Source organism: Limanda limanda, chromosome 17 (assembly GCF_963576545.1).
Source record: "Limanda limanda chromosome 17, fLimLim1.1, whole genome shotgun sequence".
NCBI lineage: Eukaryota > Metazoa > Chordata > Actinopteri > Pleuronectiformes > Pleuronectidae > Limanda > Limanda limanda.
The window spans coordinates 15,700,640-15,718,458 of record NC_083652.1 but is presented as its reverse complement, the minus strand read 5'-3'; the positions used below and the strand labels follow the sequence as shown (position 1 = coordinate 15,718,458).

The 17,819-nt window shown below is 43.6% G+C and overlaps 1 protein-coding gene across 1 annotated transcript; it reads right to left on the bottom strand.

Moving 5' to 3' along the window:
• Positions 1 to 126: 126 nt before the first annotated feature.
• Positions 127 to 3,623, bottom strand: b9d1 (B9 protein domain 1). The gene is made up of 7 exons (XM_061090425.1): positions 3,419 to 3,623; positions 3,218 to 3,286; positions 2,058 to 2,169; positions 1,784 to 1,880; positions 1,628 to 1,690; positions 999 to 1,066; positions 127 to 804 (listed from the first exon to the last, which is right to left on the bottom strand). The coding sequence occupies exons 1-7, from the start codon at positions 3,482 to 3,484 to the stop codon at positions 647 to 649; spliced, it is 633 nt and encodes a 210-aa protein (XP_060946408.1). The 5' UTR covers positions 3,485 to 3,623; the 3' UTR covers positions 127 to 646.
• Between the last annotated feature and the right edge of the window lie 14,196 nt (positions 3,624 to 17,819).

Genomic DNA, 17,819 nt, shown 5'->3' with positions numbered 1-17,819 from the left:
TTGAGGTTGAGAAAACCGAAAACAAGTGTTGAATCCACATTTATTTAAAAAAGTAAAAAACAGTTAAACAAATATTTTGAAAAATAGACTAAATTCAAAAATTATCTAATAAAATCTTTAGCACTCTTAATTTCTAAACATTTTACTTTAAAGGGGACATTATGCCCATTTTACCACAAGTTGATATGGTTCTTAATGAAATGCCTGTAACATATTTTGGTCAAAATACCACAAGAATCATTTAAAACAGCACCCATGGCCATGTAAGAGAGACTCCCATTTCGCTTGTGACGAGAGAATGATATGGAAGCTCATTCGCAGTCACTCAAGCATAACACTTCTGACTTAGAGGAACCATAACAAATCGCGGGGGGTTGTTTTTTTCCAGAGTTTTTGGGTCGGTAGACAGGCCAGATACCCAAATTAACATGAAGAAGCAACCCAAAAGTGGAATTTTCATAATATGTCCCCTTTAAAACATTGGTGTTTGCGCTTATGTTATTTACATCTTCCGTTCTTGTGGCTGTGGCACTGCACTTTACAAACAGACAGTTGGGGGGTTGTGTTTTGGTGTTCGTGGGGGACAAGGATCCTTTAGGGCCCAAAAAAAATGAACAGCCACCAGTTCTCAAAGTCTCTCGTGTTCCTACATCCTGTAGGTTTGCTCTTCTGTCGACCAGGCGGACGCATCAGAGCCTTTGTTCGCTGGACTCGACGGCCCCGTGTCATAACCCAGTTTCTTCATGTCTTTAGTGAGGATGTGAAAGGAGACGCTGACGAAGCCTTGGGAACGAACCCGCGTCACTACAACACAGAAATACACCTTGCTGTTAAAACAACTTCATGTATGAAACAATATAAAAAGAAAAGCCATCAGTCTGCTCTAGTTAAGGTACGCTTAAAGCAGACCTATTTCTGTATTTAGAAGGTGAGAAGTGTTACAAACATAACCCTTAATGTCCACAAATATAAATAATTCAGATTTGAACACAACAAACCTTCTCTGCCTTCACCCTGAGCCACGACTTTTGGGTCTGTGTACTCGGGCCGCCGTCCCAGCAGCCAGCTAAACGAGAGAGGGGAAAAAAATGATTTAGACTGACTTTAGCAAGTGAAGTCAGTCATTCTACAGTAAATCATGTACAGAATACACACCATGATTAAAATAATGACTTAATCACTGATACATCAATTCAATTTAATAAATAAATATAAATCTGTATTCAATCAATCATAAAATATCATGCTCTTGCTCTTCTAAATCACTTCCCTTTCTTTTATCGGTGAATGTTCTTGTCCATACCACTAACAGAGAGTGCAGCAGTTAAAGAGCACAAACACACTTTCCCAGATCAGGTGGAAAAACACACACTGTGCTACCGATGCTGCTGCTTAAATTGCAAATGCAGATGTGCACCCCTGGACCAGTAAGTATCTTTGTGTGTGTGTGTGTGTTTCCATGCATTGGCAACGGCAGCTTGGAAATATCACACACTGCTGTAGCGTGTTCACACAACAGGCCTGAGACGGACACACACTGAATATTTGATAACACTCTGGTGCCTCAGTCAGCTTCACAGCGGCTGAGACGCAGAGAGGAAGCTGAACAACCGTCCACACGTCTCACCTGGTGAACTTCTGAAGTCTCCATGTGGGCTCGGGAACAAACATGGGGATGGTCCTTGTGTGTCTGGTGAGTTATAACAAGCAAAATGCACAGCCGCTATTAAAAAATAAGACCTTGGTTAATCATTAATATGAAATGTGTGGAGGGGATACTGACTGTCCAGAGGTGAAAGGGATGTGTGTTGCTCCGTAACCCCGGACGACGTCGTTGCCAAACACATCTGGACCGTACACACTCACCACCAGCTGAGGCCCTGGGAAATCAACAGGAACTTTTAGAATATGACTTCTATAGGGGCCCGGATCCTTTACTGGATCCTCAGTAGTGTTAACCAATCCATGGATAATTAATGACAACATCTACCAACATGTTATGTGCAGTTTGTGTGTGTGCGTGTGTGCGTGCGTGCGTGCGTGTGTGTGTTGCTTACATCCTGATGGGTTTGTGCTCTTAAAAGTTGTCTCCAGTGGGAAGTTCCATATGAGTTTATGTGACGACTGGCTGCCTTTACAGGTGATCTGAGTGATGCCTTCCTCCAGCCCCTGGAGACACAAACAGACACACAAACACTTTGAGAGAAGATGATATATAACCTTAAGCTATATTTTCTATAAGTAATTATTTTTGTTGCGGCTGCAGGCCTGTGGAAAGCTCTAAATTATTCAGACATTATTAAAAAGTTTTGATTTTAACCCTTATGGGATATTAGAGGATGTCTTTACATTAGAGTTAATGAGCCTTCCCTTTATATTACACTTAACAATCATATTTTACTGCAACGCTGTTAATGCAACTTGAAAACGTTCTCAGCAACTTTAATAAAATTAAACCCCTGAACAGATGGAAGTGAAGTTAATTGATCTGTTTTCATTTTGTAAACGTGACCGTCCTCACTCCCTGATGTGCTCACACACTCATATTGAGGTTTAATACTCTCAAATAAAAGTTTAGTAAACTTAACATTAATAACATTAAAGATTTACTGGCATTCACTGGGGGAAAAGAGAGAAGGACAATCAGATTTATCGCCACGTAGGTTTTCAACATACACGGAATAAGCATTGTCGTTAGGTGCATGGAAATGAAGGAGAAAAATAGAAGAGAAAAACGAGACAATTAGATTAAACATATACAAAATTAGAGTAATGTATATAAGTATGTTCATTATTTTATGACTTCTGCGACCATCAGTCATATTCATTATTGCATAATCAGAAAAAAAATGGTATTTAGCCAATTAAATGTAAGAAAATAGTGAAATCAACAGAACAACACATCAGTATGTTACTTTACAAAGTCATTGCATAGGTTAAAGGAGCTCATTTGATCATTTTAAATTTATTGGTATTTCTTTTTAGAGATGACTTCTCTTATTACCAAACTAAGGGGTGCTGTACCATAGTACTTCACTGTATATGCATACAAAATACTTCTGTGAGTACAATTAGTATAACATACAAAGTTTGTGTTTCCTGTAGCTGGATGTGGACAATTTATTACACAATTTACATCTAATTTAAAGTTTAGTGCATCAACAGTCTCTCACAGTTTGTACAGTAAACACATTGTGGTGTTTCCTCGGCTACTCACTGAGATCGGGGCCCAGTCGTGTCCGTACACGAAGCAGTATTTGCAGTAGAGGTTGTCGTACTCTGGAAACTGAGACACAACCACAACAAACAGATGAGATGAACGTGCACAACGAGACACACAAATCAGATTAACACAAAGATGATCTGCTGATGCTAGCTGCTAGGCTAGGCTAGCAGCTAACCCCAGGGAGGCACTCACGTCGGCTCCCTCGATCTGTCCGTTCACGGTCAGGAGGAACACGGACGGGTCATCACGGACGGCCATCACAGCGAGGGGGGGGGGTCGGTGAATTAACACGTTAAATGACGTGTTAAAAACCTCAGGTTTGTTCGGATCAGATGAAGAGAACCTCGATGCTAACCCGGTGAGGACCCTTCCGTTGCCAGGGCGACGCTTGCTTCCCATCCAACGGGTGCCCGCTGGGTTCAAAGTAGTGATGTGTCGCGTAATCCAGGAAGATGTTTGTGAAGCGCGTGTTGATGACGTCTGTGGTGACGTTCAAAGCCTCGCCAATCACAATATAACGGGCAGCGAAACGCAATGGACCCCCCCCCCCCCCCACACACGCACCTCACTTTGTGGACTTTATTGCACGTTTGTTTGCAAGGAAAAGAAAACGCCTGAAAACCCACCACTGTGGAAACGTTTACATTTTAAAATAAAAATCACAACCCTCTGCCCAATTGGTTTCCACTTTCCCCTTTGACCCCGCCCATTGTATCATAAAGAGAGACACCATATTAATGAGTTCATGATTTATGTATTGGCATCACAAACATCATTCATTCATTTATTCAATTGAATTGAAAAACTTTATAAAAACGATTATAAAGCGAAAGAAAAACTCTTTAAAACAAGGATATTTATCATAGAAGTGGATTTTTACGACTTCAATTTGATTCCTGATGATAATGAATGTGTATTCTGTAAAGTACAAATATCAACAACCGATGAATTTGATCACATTCTTATATGAACATATGTTGAAAAGAAACTGAATTTATATCCACATCCTTATTTGTGTTATCATTTGTTTTGTTTCGTTATTGTTTGGTTACCTGCTTGTTTTTGAAACCTTGAAAAATTAAAAAGTCTCATTCCTGAACTCTGTTTTTTATTGGAAAGGACGTTGAATGTAAGAATTGTACACTGCAGTTAAAAACTGTCCACGAGATGGCGGCAGTGTTCCAACCACACCTGACGCCAGACACGCGCTCGACTCACCGGAAACTAAACTTCCACCAATTTACACTGATGCATCATGGGGCTTTTCAATCAAACACAACGTGGACTGAGCGAGGATGGAGATGTCTTCTTCATTAGTCCCCCAGTCTGCTAAAGAAGACCAGGAAATGTGGGGCCAGCCTCAGAGAAGCTGCCCCCCCCAGCTCTGAGTTTAACCCAGCTAAAGAATAAACTTAGTTCAGCAAGTCACATTTGCAAACTGTGGTAAACAAGAGAATAACAGAAAAATGGAAATTACTCTAATTGATTCCCACAAGAGTCTGTTGTTGAAGCTGAATTAAATATTTCCCTGTAAACACAAACAAAACATTAATTCTCAACTAGGTAGCTTTGTCCAGTCCTGTGTGACAGAGGGTGATTTATATCTGTGTTTTCTTGCAATAGAGCAGAAATTAAATTGTGTATATAACATTTATTCACTAGAATTCTGTGTAATCTACTGCGGTGGATGTTTTTACACAACACAGCTACAGAAACAGCTCCATTTTATTCATAAGTTATTGGAAAACTTTAAATTTCTAGGCTTGTTTTGTTAGAGGAGAGTTGGCACCCTGGGGATTTGTTTTGTGACAACAGCTTTATTACAGTTGGGCGATAAGACATTAGTCACATTATTATTTCATTTTTATTTCAGTTAATTTTAAAGTTCTTCTTTATTCGCAGAGAATGACGAACACTTAACAAATCCAATTTGTGTATAAGCATTAAATCCATATATGTTGAATCTAATTGTTGATATCGTTTTATTTCCCAGCCCTAAATGCAACACTGACATTGAATATGTATTTATATCGTGGGAAAAAGTTGAAATGTGAATACTTGTCTTGGTTGAGGGGAGTTTGCCCTCATGGGGATTAATTCCAACTCCACTCTTGCTGTGTTTCTGTTCAGTTTGACAGTGTTTACATGTCTCTACAATGACACACTGTGCAGTAACAAACAACAATTAGAGATACAGATGATCCCACTAAGACGCTGTGGGGAGTTTAGTCTATTACACAGGACTCCTCACTCATAATAGCATATATATACTTAAGGGTAATTATCGGGCTACATGTCCATTAGCTCCAATTGTTCAGATAATTAGCTGTTTTAGATTTACTGTGGATAATCATCTGTTTCTATCAGCTCTGTCACACACACCATTAATTTACCCCTCAGTTCGTCTCTCTATCCCACCCTCGTTCTTTCTATCTCCCTTTCTTTCTTTCTTTCTTTCTTTCTGTGTGTCTGCGTGTGTGTTTGTGTTGCCGACAGCAGCACCCCCCCGAGTCTCTGACCTTTTAATTCCTGCCCAAACAGCCGCTCTCTTTTCCATCCTCCATCCTCCATCCTTTCTCTTTGCTCTGTTCACCAGCTCTCCACCCATCCTTACCCCACCCCACCCCACCCGCCTCATATTGAAGTAAAGGGATGCAATCATTTGGCATTCAGCATCACACAGTCGGCCGAAAGACATCAGCCTCCCAGACATTCAAATAAATGCCAGTATGATAACATTATAGCCTTGTGATAAATGCAAGTAGCCCTCCGCTTCCTGTTTCCTCTGTGTACCTGAACTTCTTCCTCCTCCTCCTCCTCCTCCTCCTCCTCCTCCTCCTCCTCCTCCTCCTCCTCCTCCTCCTCCTCCTCCTCCTCATCTCACTCTGTTCATTTTGGATACAGTTGAGTTTGAGGAAAGCACTCATTGATTCCTTACTTCCTCCCAACAAACTCCTTCTCTCTTCCTGAAGTCTCTTTCCTCCTTCCTGCAGCTCTTTCCCTCCGCCTCCAATCCAACTGTCTTCCTTTTGGCCCCCCACCATCACTTTTCATCTTCCTCCCAGCAGCATCCCTTCTTCTCTTCATCCCACCACGTCACGGGCCCTCCCTCCTCTCCACCTGCCAAATGTGTGTCTTTGTGTTTCTCCACCTCCTGCAGTCCCCTTGTCCTTTTTTAAATGCTCCATCATCTCCATGTTACCTATTTTCCCTCTCGCCTCCTCCCCCGTTCCTCCCTTCTCTCAATGTCCTGCCTATTTTCTCCTCTTCTTCTCGCCCCCCTCCCTCCCTGTTGTCCGCCTCCTTGTCTCTTTCTCCTTGTGGAACATGTATCATTCCTCCCTCTTCTCCTGTGGTGGCTCTGTCCTTCCGTCTCCTCCTCTCTCCGCCCTCTCATCTCCCACAACCTTTTTCTTCCTTCCAAATGGTTGACTTTGAGTCAGCCCATTAAAAGTTTCTGTGCAGTGGCCAGTCAGAAGCATCATCTGGTGTTTTTACATCTTTAAACATCAAATTCCTCAATCTGTGCATGTGTATTTCAAAATAAAAGCCCATAAATTTGGCCTCTAAAAACACTTTACATGTATTTTCACTGACAAATAACTAGAAAATGGGAATAACACATTTCACGCTCGTCACCTTGTGCATTTCTCAGGTCCCCTTGTGATTGAAAGTAACACTGCATGCTTTGTTTATTTGTTTCTTATGGACTTTTCTTTTTGTGTCATATATCCCACAATGGTGTGGAGCCTTGAGGCTGCAGCACCTTGGAGAAAATGTCTAGCTGAAGTGCCCTTCACAGGAATCTACTCGGTGAGTGTGATTCATCCAGAACGCGGGTGGAAAAATAGAAGGACAAAAAAAACACCGGGTATAGCTTTACTTATTGATGCTGAAGCACAAACGCATACACTCACCACTCAATCCCTGCTCGGTAACAAAACTGTCACAAAATATTATGTCTGACGAGCTTAATCCAGTGAGTCCTGTTTATCTAATTTTCAAAGGGCTGCAGACACGGAGCAGACGCAGCAGAGAGAAGAGTTGCTGATGGAGGTTAATGTCTGGAACTGTGTGGAACTAATGGTCCGTGACCAGGGGTTCGCACACTTTGCTCCTGAGAGACCTGCTGTCCAGGAAAATACTTTTCTCTCGGTTTTGGACTGCCGGTCACCGTGAACATTCAATTTACTGATACTTTATGGGGCAGAAATGAACTGGAAAACATAATTGACTGATTAACTGATCATAACTGTAATGACCGAGTTAGTTGCACTGCTGGAAGGAACAAGGGGAAAGAAAGAGGGAGGTGATGCTGTGGGTTTGGTTTGAAACAGAAATATATAGATGGACTCGTTATTTTTTTAATAACATTTTAGCATAGCCAGATGCACGTCCATCAAATGGAATACCAATAGGTGTGTCCTCTCTCTGAACTGAACTGTGATTTGTCAAATTCCCCGTCACAGCCCACTTTACCAGAGAGAGAGAGAGAGATTTTAACATCTTCCTAAATTAAATCCTCCTATTAATTCCATATCAGATATTCTCACAGGCTTAATGAAGAGATCCACCTGTGACAGTGGAAACATTTACCCTGTGTAATGAGTCACTTTCACTTTAATGAGCTCTTCCTCCTCAGTGGAGCCGTTCTGTCGCTCCTTCTGTTCCTGGACAAACTCTCGGCACAAGTTCCTCATCCAGGTCGTCTTTTCATTTGCCAAACTCAGACTTGCTTTCTACTCCGGCTGAATTCTACAGTTTGGTGTGTTCCATGTGTGTTTGTTTGTGTTTGGTGCGTGTGGGTGTGTTTGTTTGTCTGGGATGCATCTTTGGCCCACTTTCTTTTATTCCCTCTGGGAGAGGCACCGTATCTCCAAATCATATTTTTAAATTACTGCCCTCCGTGCTAAGCCCTCCCCCTTTCTCTGCCTCCCCCCCCAAATGTCTCTCCGCCTCAGACTCAGATTCCTCTCGGCTCCCACGGGCCCATCTGTCCAGAATCAGGCTGACCTGTTTAGGCCAATGGCTCGTTTTCAGCCTTCATGAACATGAGAGCAGGTTGAATACTAAAGACTCAAATGAACAACTTTTACCTGAAATGAATTGTTTGATATTTTGGGATATAAGATAGCGCCACCAGGGGGAGAATTCACATAATGGCACATTTAATTCTCACCTTGTACTTCTTTCATTTAACACAAAAACGTGACTATAAAAACGAGATATCGCAGTTTGATGAGCGGGTGTTTCTCACTTCCTGTGCAAATTAAGCATTTGTGTTATCGCCGGCTGCTGCTTTTCACTTGACTATGTTATGTTCTTTTGCCAGAGAAAGGGAAATCTTGGCAGTAAAAGGATTCATTTAGTTTTCATATTTTACTGTTTTTTAGCAAGTTGTTTTTATTAAATATTGAAGAATATGCTACATAGTGATTGTGTCTCCTACCCTTGGTTTTAAATGGGAAATCTATAATCTACCATCAGCATCTTTATGTTCAGATAAAACCTGTGTGGCCACAAAACAAACTCACTCTGCACGTACGTTACTGTAGAATCAGCTTTTAAAGGCTCAGCGGCTACACGTCTGCAGAGAGATGCACTTAAACTTCAGCCTCGTCTTTCCTTCGCTGAGACGCTGGTCTGCCCGCAGGCTACGAGCCGGCTCTCTAACCTCAGCCGTCCTTTACCGAGGAGGAGACGGAGGAGAGGGGGGGCAGCGAGGTGTTACAAGGGGAAAGTTACATGGACCAAATAATGACAAATCTATTGCTTTCTAAAGACAGCTGGTTTAAGGGAAGAGTGGGCAGTGAGGGAGAGGAGGGCATCAAGCAGCTGATGAAGGTGGAAGGTGGGGGGGGGGGGGTGGTGGCAGAGGTTGATTTGAAGAACTCAGAGGGGAGCTTATTTAGATATTCATCACTGGAGTGAGTCTTTCAGGTCAGCCTGGCCTCGGCAGCTCCCCAGAGTTGTAACTCATGACGCTGTTGGCTCTTTAAACCCTCCAGCCTGTCAGAGAGAAGCAGATCCTCTGCATCACATTTCTTTAATTCATATGATTCAATTCCCCTGGATTTTATTCCTGTACCACTGCTGCATGATCTTTCCACCAGAAGTCAATTAGTCCCAGATCTGTTGTGCTCAGTGAAAATTCTCCTTATGATAGAATCACCTCAGGACCTGAATAAGAAACATACAGACGGTAGATTGAGGGTTCAGGGTCCCAAGAGTCATATGAGATGACAATCACAATCCCCTATAATTAGAATTTGTATTTAGAATTTATGATTCTGATACAGTGCCCAGTGTTATAGATTAATATGGTAGAACAGCCTCAAACGTATTCATATTGAATGAAAGCTGATATTACTATTAATGACTACTGATATTATTTACTTAATTTCCCTTCGGGGATGAATAAAGTACTCTATCTATCTATATTAGGGAGTAGCAGCCCTGAGCAGTTTTTCCTGCTGTACATCGACATGCTGTTGTTGCTGTTGCTCCGCCTCCAGCCGTCCTTACTGTAATGTCAGCTGATTACCTGCAGTGGGAGTGGGAGCGGGCCAGAGAGGTGGTGTAATCTGCTGGTATTGTAATCTGCTGGTGCTGTAATCTGCTGGTACCTTTCCACCGGCTAATCTCCCACATCTGCTCCAGCACCTGGCGTTTCCCAGACACGGCTCAATTCGCTGGTTGAACAGAGGTGCACCTGATAGAGGGACCTCACTGACGAGTACAGCAGGTGGAAACACAACCCAAACTGCACTAAGCTGAAAGACTACAAACCTGTGTAATGTGGCCTCTTGCACAGACAAGACCTGGAACTTTCAGAGGAGTTTGTGTCTTTCTCCCTGGTATTGACTCGTTGTTTTACTTAAAGACAACCTATTATTATAAGATTGAATGTCCTTTCTCTAAATAATAAAACCATACCTGTGACTATCCTAGCATGCACGTTTTATCGGGATGACAGGAAGCTCCCAATGAGTCAGACAGAGGCTTGTTATCTCACTGGGAGAAAGAAACACGAACAAGGTAACTGCAAAATATGTGTCGGATCTCTAAATTGGCTCGATATGCTTTCTTCTGGAGAGACTCCAGTAGAAAAAATGAACTAAATTTATTGCTGTGTTCAATAAGACATGAAGTCCATTTGGCGCTGAGACTCCTGGCGATGTCATAACTGTGGAATGGGAGAAAGTCTAGACACGGGATCTGAAGGAGACGAGTCGACTCAGCTGGTCTCGACCTGAACAGCAAGAGAGAGGAGAACAGATTTAAAGCTTGGCAGCGACCACATGATTTGGCTGAATGAGATCATCAGTTGGATTAAAATGCATTAAAGGTGCCGTCTTAAGTATAACTCATTCGATCAGATTATTATTATTTCACTGGAGCTGCTGCAGCACACAGAGTGAAACCAGTAGCCGTTGATGGTCCTGAAACAGTAATCCTTCCCAGATACACGGCTAAACTAATACAAGAGAGGTTTCAGATGACTGCTGGTGCTTCCCCGGTCATGTGACCTGAACATCACTGAGCTGTAATGGGGAATGATGGAGCCTGGAGTGCCTTGGTTACGTAATAAACCGCTCCCCCGTGCCTCTGCTCGATCAAACACTTCAACTTCGTTTAAGCCGGCGAGCTGTTCAAGGAGCCGTCCTGGGCAGGAGGCTCCTGCTGCTTCGTTTCCATGGGAATAGCTTTCCACTGTTGGTTTGTTGACACCACGTCCAGGTCTGGCTGCACAGGACGTGACGCCCGGTGCAGTTTTACAGGCATAGAAATCAATCACAGCCATAATTATGAGTGGGAAGAATCTATTTTTTCCAGTGCGTCACATTTTAAGCTGCTGCGTTTACTGCAGCTCAGTCGCCCAGATAGCAAACTCATCACCGGGGTGTAATGAGTCCTGAGAAAGGTTTGCTTTAGATCCTCTGTTGCTTGGGAATGGAGGGACACTTCCGTCTTTGGAACGAGTCTCTGAGAAGGGACGGCTCAGTCTCTCTGCTGTGACACAGTCGGTCTTTACATCCAGCCTCCGAAGGATGAGACACGGTTATGGATTCTATCCGGAGGGAATCACTTATCTGCGTCAGCTTCTTCAGCCGGTTGTTGTCAGTGCAACATGTCGGAGAAAATATATGATATAATATTTTTTTTCTTGAGCAACACAGTATAGTTACACATGGACTCATTAAAATGTGGCCTGTTGGGAGCTGACGAGATCTGATGGGACGGATCAGTTATTAATGCACCACTCTTATTACTACACAGTTCCTCAGCTGGAGGTTCTTCCTTTCTTCAGCTCCAGTGTTTCCCCTGTTGGCTGCTGACTATGGACTTGTCCATGTTTGCAACATCACCCAACTGTAATGTGAATGAACCTGAGGAACACGTGGGTTGACATACAAAGCTGATTCTTTGTGCGACCTCATAATGCAATTGTGGTCATTGGGTTCAGTGAAGCCAGAAAATGAAAGAATATCCTCTGTATATCAACCTTTATGCGTAGGTTGTGTTAACACAGGGAACCTTTCAGTTGTGTATCACATATTAAGCAATAGTCACATATTCACTGTGTATTCTCCAACCACCAGTTGCTGTTTGTGACACACACACACAGGGAAGTTAAGAGACTCCAATCCACAGAGCCTCTGCCTCTCTGGACTGTGGCTTAAGAAAGAAATCTAACTCGGCGAAAACATGCACGCTCACATGCACACACACACACAAACACACACACACACTGGGACACTACCTGCTGAATAGATAATCGTCCGTCTCCCCATCATCCTTTCATCCACCTCTCAGTAATGTCTCCTTTCACTGACTTGTCTGACTTCCATTACCGAGACCAGCTGACAGCCAAAACAACACTCACACACATGTAACTACACTTTGCTGCCAGTGCTTTTCAATCTCTGGCAGCTTTCCCCCCCGATGGAGATAAACCCATGTTGTGACTGATAATGACTTCCATCTGCAGTGAGTTTGCCGTGACGCGCATTAAACCGGCCGATGTCTGCTTCTTGTTGCTTACAGAGAACAACTGACCTCGGTGAAATCTTTAATCGATAGATAGACGGAGTGACTCAGGTAAACAGAGCTGCTGCGTCGCCGTCTGTGTGCGATTGTGCCTTGAGTGCGCGTCGGGAAAACGAATAAAAGAAAAGGAGGTCAGGTAAAAGTGTCATCGATTTATAGCTGGCGTCTAGGAAATGAAGAAGCCATTTATTATGAAAGCCCATTAGTAATGTATGCATATCTGTAGGCCCGGGTGAGGAGGAGAAAAGAGAGAAGGAAGGCGGGGGGGGGGGGACACAGCATCATCATTAATATGGCTCCTCCATTAGCCTGAGTGCTTCCGTGACAACATAATGGCCGTCACCCAGACAACAGGGTCACTGTAGTTATGAACACACCCGGCAACCGCTGATGTCAATGTAGCAAAGTGGGTAGTGAATTCCCACTTGGTTTGGGAAAATGCACAGACACACAATCACACACACACACACAGACACACAATCACACACACACACTCTCACACACTCAGCTAGGGCAGGTCAACTCTTCGGGATTTGAGAGGTTTTCGAACTAATCAATAATGAAAGAAAGGGATGATGGGAAATGAAAGAAAGCTCGAACGAGGACGACTGAAAGGAAACGACGAGTGGTTGAAAAGGAGAGAGGGTGAGTGATGGAGAGCCCCCCCCCTCCCCCGGGAGACGTTTCCAAAGCAGCGCGGTTACAATTGAGTTATACGGACCCATTTTCTCGAGACGAATCTCTGAACTGATGGGCTGAGAAGTGCTGAAGATGTTTTCGTGATCTCGGATTTACCGCCACTCGGGTTAAAATGGATTCTAGGAAAACGCCAGAAGAGGTGGGCAGAGGAAGATAAACCGATAGAGAAACAAGAACAGACTAAAGTGGTAAAGAGAGTTGGCAAAGTGGAGCTTTATTGCTGGAGTGGGGAACTTCCTGCCTGCGGGCTAGATATGGCCTTACTCGAAATATATATATATTTATATAAAAAAGAATATAATGGCAATTCATATGTTTCTAGGATAAAATAACATGTTCTTCTCGTGGTCTCCTCTGGTTGTTTTCCCGTCATGTCGGGGTGAGCGTGATTTCAAAACACACGGAGCTGCCGGGTTAAGTTGTTTTGTTTTCCAAATCTCGGCTCCGCTCAAGCCCGACTGACCCACACCTGGAGAAGCAGCCGCGAATAGCATCATCATCACTATTACCTGACATCAGATGGCTCGCCAAAGAGAAGCTGCCATCACATTAGAGAGGTTAGTGTAATATGAGTTCAATCATTTAGTCTGGCCCCCGAAGGCTGTTTTAAAATTGAAATGGCCCCTAATAGGAAAAAAGTTAATGTAGTTTGTATGAAAGCAAATGTTTTGGACAAAAATCGAAGAGAACTTGAAGACACTTAAAAGAAAACATTGTTTAATATTCACTGTGAAATGATTCTCTAAATCATTTGTTTATAATCAGCGGGAAATGGAGCCTCTCATCCCACAAGATGCACTTAATTCATCTTCCTCAGTTCGATGTTTTTCACTGACATCGCTTCAATTTCTGCTATCGATTCAGTTTTGTGTTTACTTCTCCGTCACCAATTAGCAAAAAGGTCGGTTGTGTTGTTTTGTGGAGAAATCGAGTCTGTTGACTTTGGCCTTTATGATTTTTTTTGTGCGAGTGGACAATGAGTGCATGGTGATAAAATATTAATTTATGAAAATGTTCCATCTCTGAAAATGTTTTTATCCACTCGGATGTTAATGTCGGTTTGTGAGTGCTCCCACCGCAATGGATCAAAATTAATAATCCAAAGCTAACGACATTCCCATCAATCATCCATCTTTACATGCTGGGACTCTAACTTGCTAAACTAAAGCCTCTGAAATGCTTGACTGATTGGTCACTGCTCGTATTTACACGACGCCTTTCCTTTTCATTTTTGTGCTTGTGTGGTGACAGGTATCACCACCGAGAAAAATGCAAAGAAGAAACAAATGGAGCTGATTGGGCACTGGCTTGTTCCCACCTGGGCTTGTGGTTTCTTATTTGTCTTTGCAAACCAGTCGCAGAGCTTTTTCCGTAGTTTCCTGCAGAATTAAGTCCCGACAAGTGCCAGCAACCTCCCTCCAGGAGCCAGGTGAGAATCTCTACGCTCCCCCATTAATTAGGGAGGATAGAGACGTCTGTAGGGACGGACCTGTTCACAGATTCTTGGCTCAAGCTTGTCCATGTTGTTTCAAAAGTTGGGAGGCGAACAACCAGCGGAAATCACGTTATGTCTGGCGTCCGTTACCTCGTGCAAGGGTGGGATCAGCACACGTGAACCAGGCTTAAAAGAATAAAGATGGCAAACTGTGGAGAGGGAGAGAAAGTTATTAGTGAAGGTTGCAGTTCATTCCAATACGGAGAAGCTCATAACATCTAAGTGGTGCAAGACTCCAGACTTTATTGCAAAAGAACTTATAGAGGAGTGAAAAAACGTCTGGTGTCAGTGTGTATAAATCATTGTGAGAAGCTGAAATAGAGAAATGTGTGTGTGTGTGTGTGTGTGTGTGTGTGTGAGAGTGAGTGTGTGTGTGTGTGTGTGAGTGAGTGTGTGTGTGTGTGTGTGTGTAACCAAGTGAGTGAACGTATCTGATCAGCAACACAGATTCCCACAGGCAATAGAATCTATATTTCAAGAGATGCAGAGCTGCTGTGGACTTCTGCCTGCTGCTTTGAAGACCAGCGCTGGAGGGGAGGGGTGGACGGTCGGTGGGGTGAGGAGGGTGAGGAGGGTGAGGAGGGTGAGGAGGGTGAGGAGAAGGTTGGCAGCACAGGCCGAGGACTGGAGGGGTGAGAGATGGAGTGCGGAGTATGACGCATTTAATCAACAGAGAAGGACGAAAAGGAGGGAAAATGTGAACTGATAAGAGGTCGGCCCTTTATCGGCCTGCGGCTGATTATCAGAACCCCAAATTCAGCATTTTTTCTGATTAACAGAATCCAATTTCCAACAAAAGGAAGAAGATTAAAAATTTGTTTCTGCCCTGATGCAGCCTCCGCTCTGTCTGTAGCCGCCTAGCTCGTCTGTGTCTGATGTTTTAAAATATCCTTTTTTTGACCTGTTCTTAAAGAAGGTTTAATATCACATGGAAGCAATCAAGTGAGAAACATTATTAAACGATTTTTTTGTCTGTTCTCTCTGTGTCCTTCTTTGTCAGAATGAATTCACTTACCTCTACAGAATATTAGAAAGAGTAATGTCATAAGAAGCGCACACATCGCACAGCATGGGGATGTCGCTGTGAGGAAATATCACGCTGCTTAATCTTTGTTAAGCCTCTGAGTGATCTACAGAGTTTGACACATTTACAAAAGGTTTAAGGAGAATTAGTTGTACTCGTGTCAGATTATACGTTAGTGAAAAAAGTCCCGGGACATAACGTTTAAAGAGAACTGACCAAAGTATATATATATATATAATACACACAGTGATCTTTTATTTTATGTGGGGTGTTGGAACCATTATTTATCTTGAATCTAAAACCAGTTCATAAAACCATATGAATGACTTGAAGATGGTAAAACAGTGACTGGTAGGTTGGCTGTATGTTCAGCACACTGGGGGCCAGTGTGGATGTTTGAGCTGGAATGTGAGGGATGATTCTCCCCACTGACAAAGAAACTACTTAAAACATACAAATGCAAAGCAACGCCACGACTGGAAGATAGCACTGTGGGACATGAAGCTAATATAGAATTGAATAATAAGAGCCATTCATGGGTTTGTATGATTTGTCCTGGTGGGTCACTTGAGAGGAGAATGGCGCTCGCACTGAATCTACAATGTGCTTTGGATCATTTTCCTGCTCAAACTCTCATCCCCGGAGGCCGAGGCTGCCACACAGAGGAAAGGAGGCTTCATTCTGTCCACTTTCACTGGATCTCTGATAACCAATCAGGGCACCGGCCACTGAGCACACGCACACGCATGTAGTTGAGAGGAAGATTCTGGCATAATAATGATGATGGTGCACGTGTCCAACATGTTAATGGTGGGAATCAGCCGGCGGAATGTATGTGCAGATTCCCACAGTTTGTGCATGTGCGTGGGTGCATGCATGCGTGTGTGTGTGTGTGTGTGCTCACACGTTGCATCAACTCATTGCAGAGTGGATAGTTATGCTCTCAAACAGCGCAGTCTGGTTGCATAGCAACAGAATCACCCCCACTCCACTCTTCCTCCTCCTCTTCGTCGCTTCTGTGCGAGCGTTTGAACTACAGAGTAACCTGAACACATTCTTAGCACTTTCACACACTCACCTCTCAGTGTGCCGGCGTGCTCAAAGGACACGGCAGCTTGTGTGTGTGTGTGCGTGTGTTTGTGTCTTTCCCTGTGTGTGTGTGTGTGTGTGTGTGTGTGTGTGTGTTATGCATGCCTGCCTGTTATCTGTGGATTGCACGGAGCTGAACACATGAAAGAGAAAGAGAGAGGAAGTCCTTCCCCCAGTTCTGCAGTATCACGGACAGAGAGAGAGAGAGAGAGAGAGAGAGAGAGAGAGCAACGGGGAACTCAAACTCTGCAGTTCAGCTTTATACGGCGGCTGAATATTGTTGTCTTTACTCGGAGTATCAGCGAGGGCATTTAAGTCTGCCCTGCTTTGATGCAGTGGCTTACACTTTTTCATCTCTCGCTCTCTTTCTTCATCCCTTCCTTCACTCTCTCCTTTTCTCTCTCCCCCCCTCCTCCCTCTCTTAATTTCACACAGCTCACACAAAATGTGATTTCTGCATGTCTTGACAATCCCATCACCCCACCACCACCACTAGAACACCCCTCAACAGCCCTGTTCCCTCACCACCTCCCCTGTGGCCTAGTTAGAGAATTATGCATAACTTCTTCATTTGCCCCTGCAGCTACAGCAGCACACTGGATAATTCACTGTGCTAACAGATACTGCAAAACTGAGTTTTATCCTCCACTTGACTGCTGTGATACCCCCCCCCCCCGCTCCCCCGCTGCTGCCATCACCGTCACCGGATAAGACGCAGCTCTAATGTATTGACGCGTGTGTCACATGCAGCCCAGAGGCATCATCTCCACGTTGAGCAGTAATCAAGACACGGGGAAATAATCTTGGACACGATTCCAAGGAGCAAACCCACACAGCTCCAGCTCCAGCTTCAGAAGAGGAACAGTGCGTCTGCAGGAGGGGAAGCCCCGAGTCGGCCACGGCAGGATGTGCACAGTTTTATGCATATGACCAAATGAGAAGATTGGATTCGGATAAACACGATTATAAAGTGATATCTCTCAGTGCAGCCGGCAGAGAGGTTGTTATGACCCAGTAATCCAAACATTAATAAAAAGTTAAATCCTGCCAGAGGAAACCGAGACAATGAAGAATAGAGGAAGTGCTAATAGAAGCGTGTCAGCGACATCACTCTGCACAAAGGAAGCTTTCCATTTAAAAAGGCATTTCATAAGTTTAATAATGATCCGACTGCGGCTGGTTTAATCATCAATGTTGTTACATTCTATCTTTGTGATTAAATTGGTTAATGGTAT

Bases quoted from the DNA above. Each gene is read 5' to 3' on its own strand.
- b9d1 (XM_061090425.1), bottom strand. From the start codon at position 3,484: ATGGCCGTCCGTGATGACCCGTCCGTGTTCCTCCTGACCGTGAACGGA. The intron at 1,067-1,627 runs GTGAGACGTGTG...TCTCTCGTTTAG, and splicing joins AGACTTCAGAAGTTCACCAG to CTGGCTGCTGGGACGGCGGC. The intron at 805-998 runs GTTTGTTGTGTT...TCTGTGTTGTAG, and splicing joins TCAGGGTGAAGGCAGAGAAG to TGACGCGGGTTCGTTCCCAA.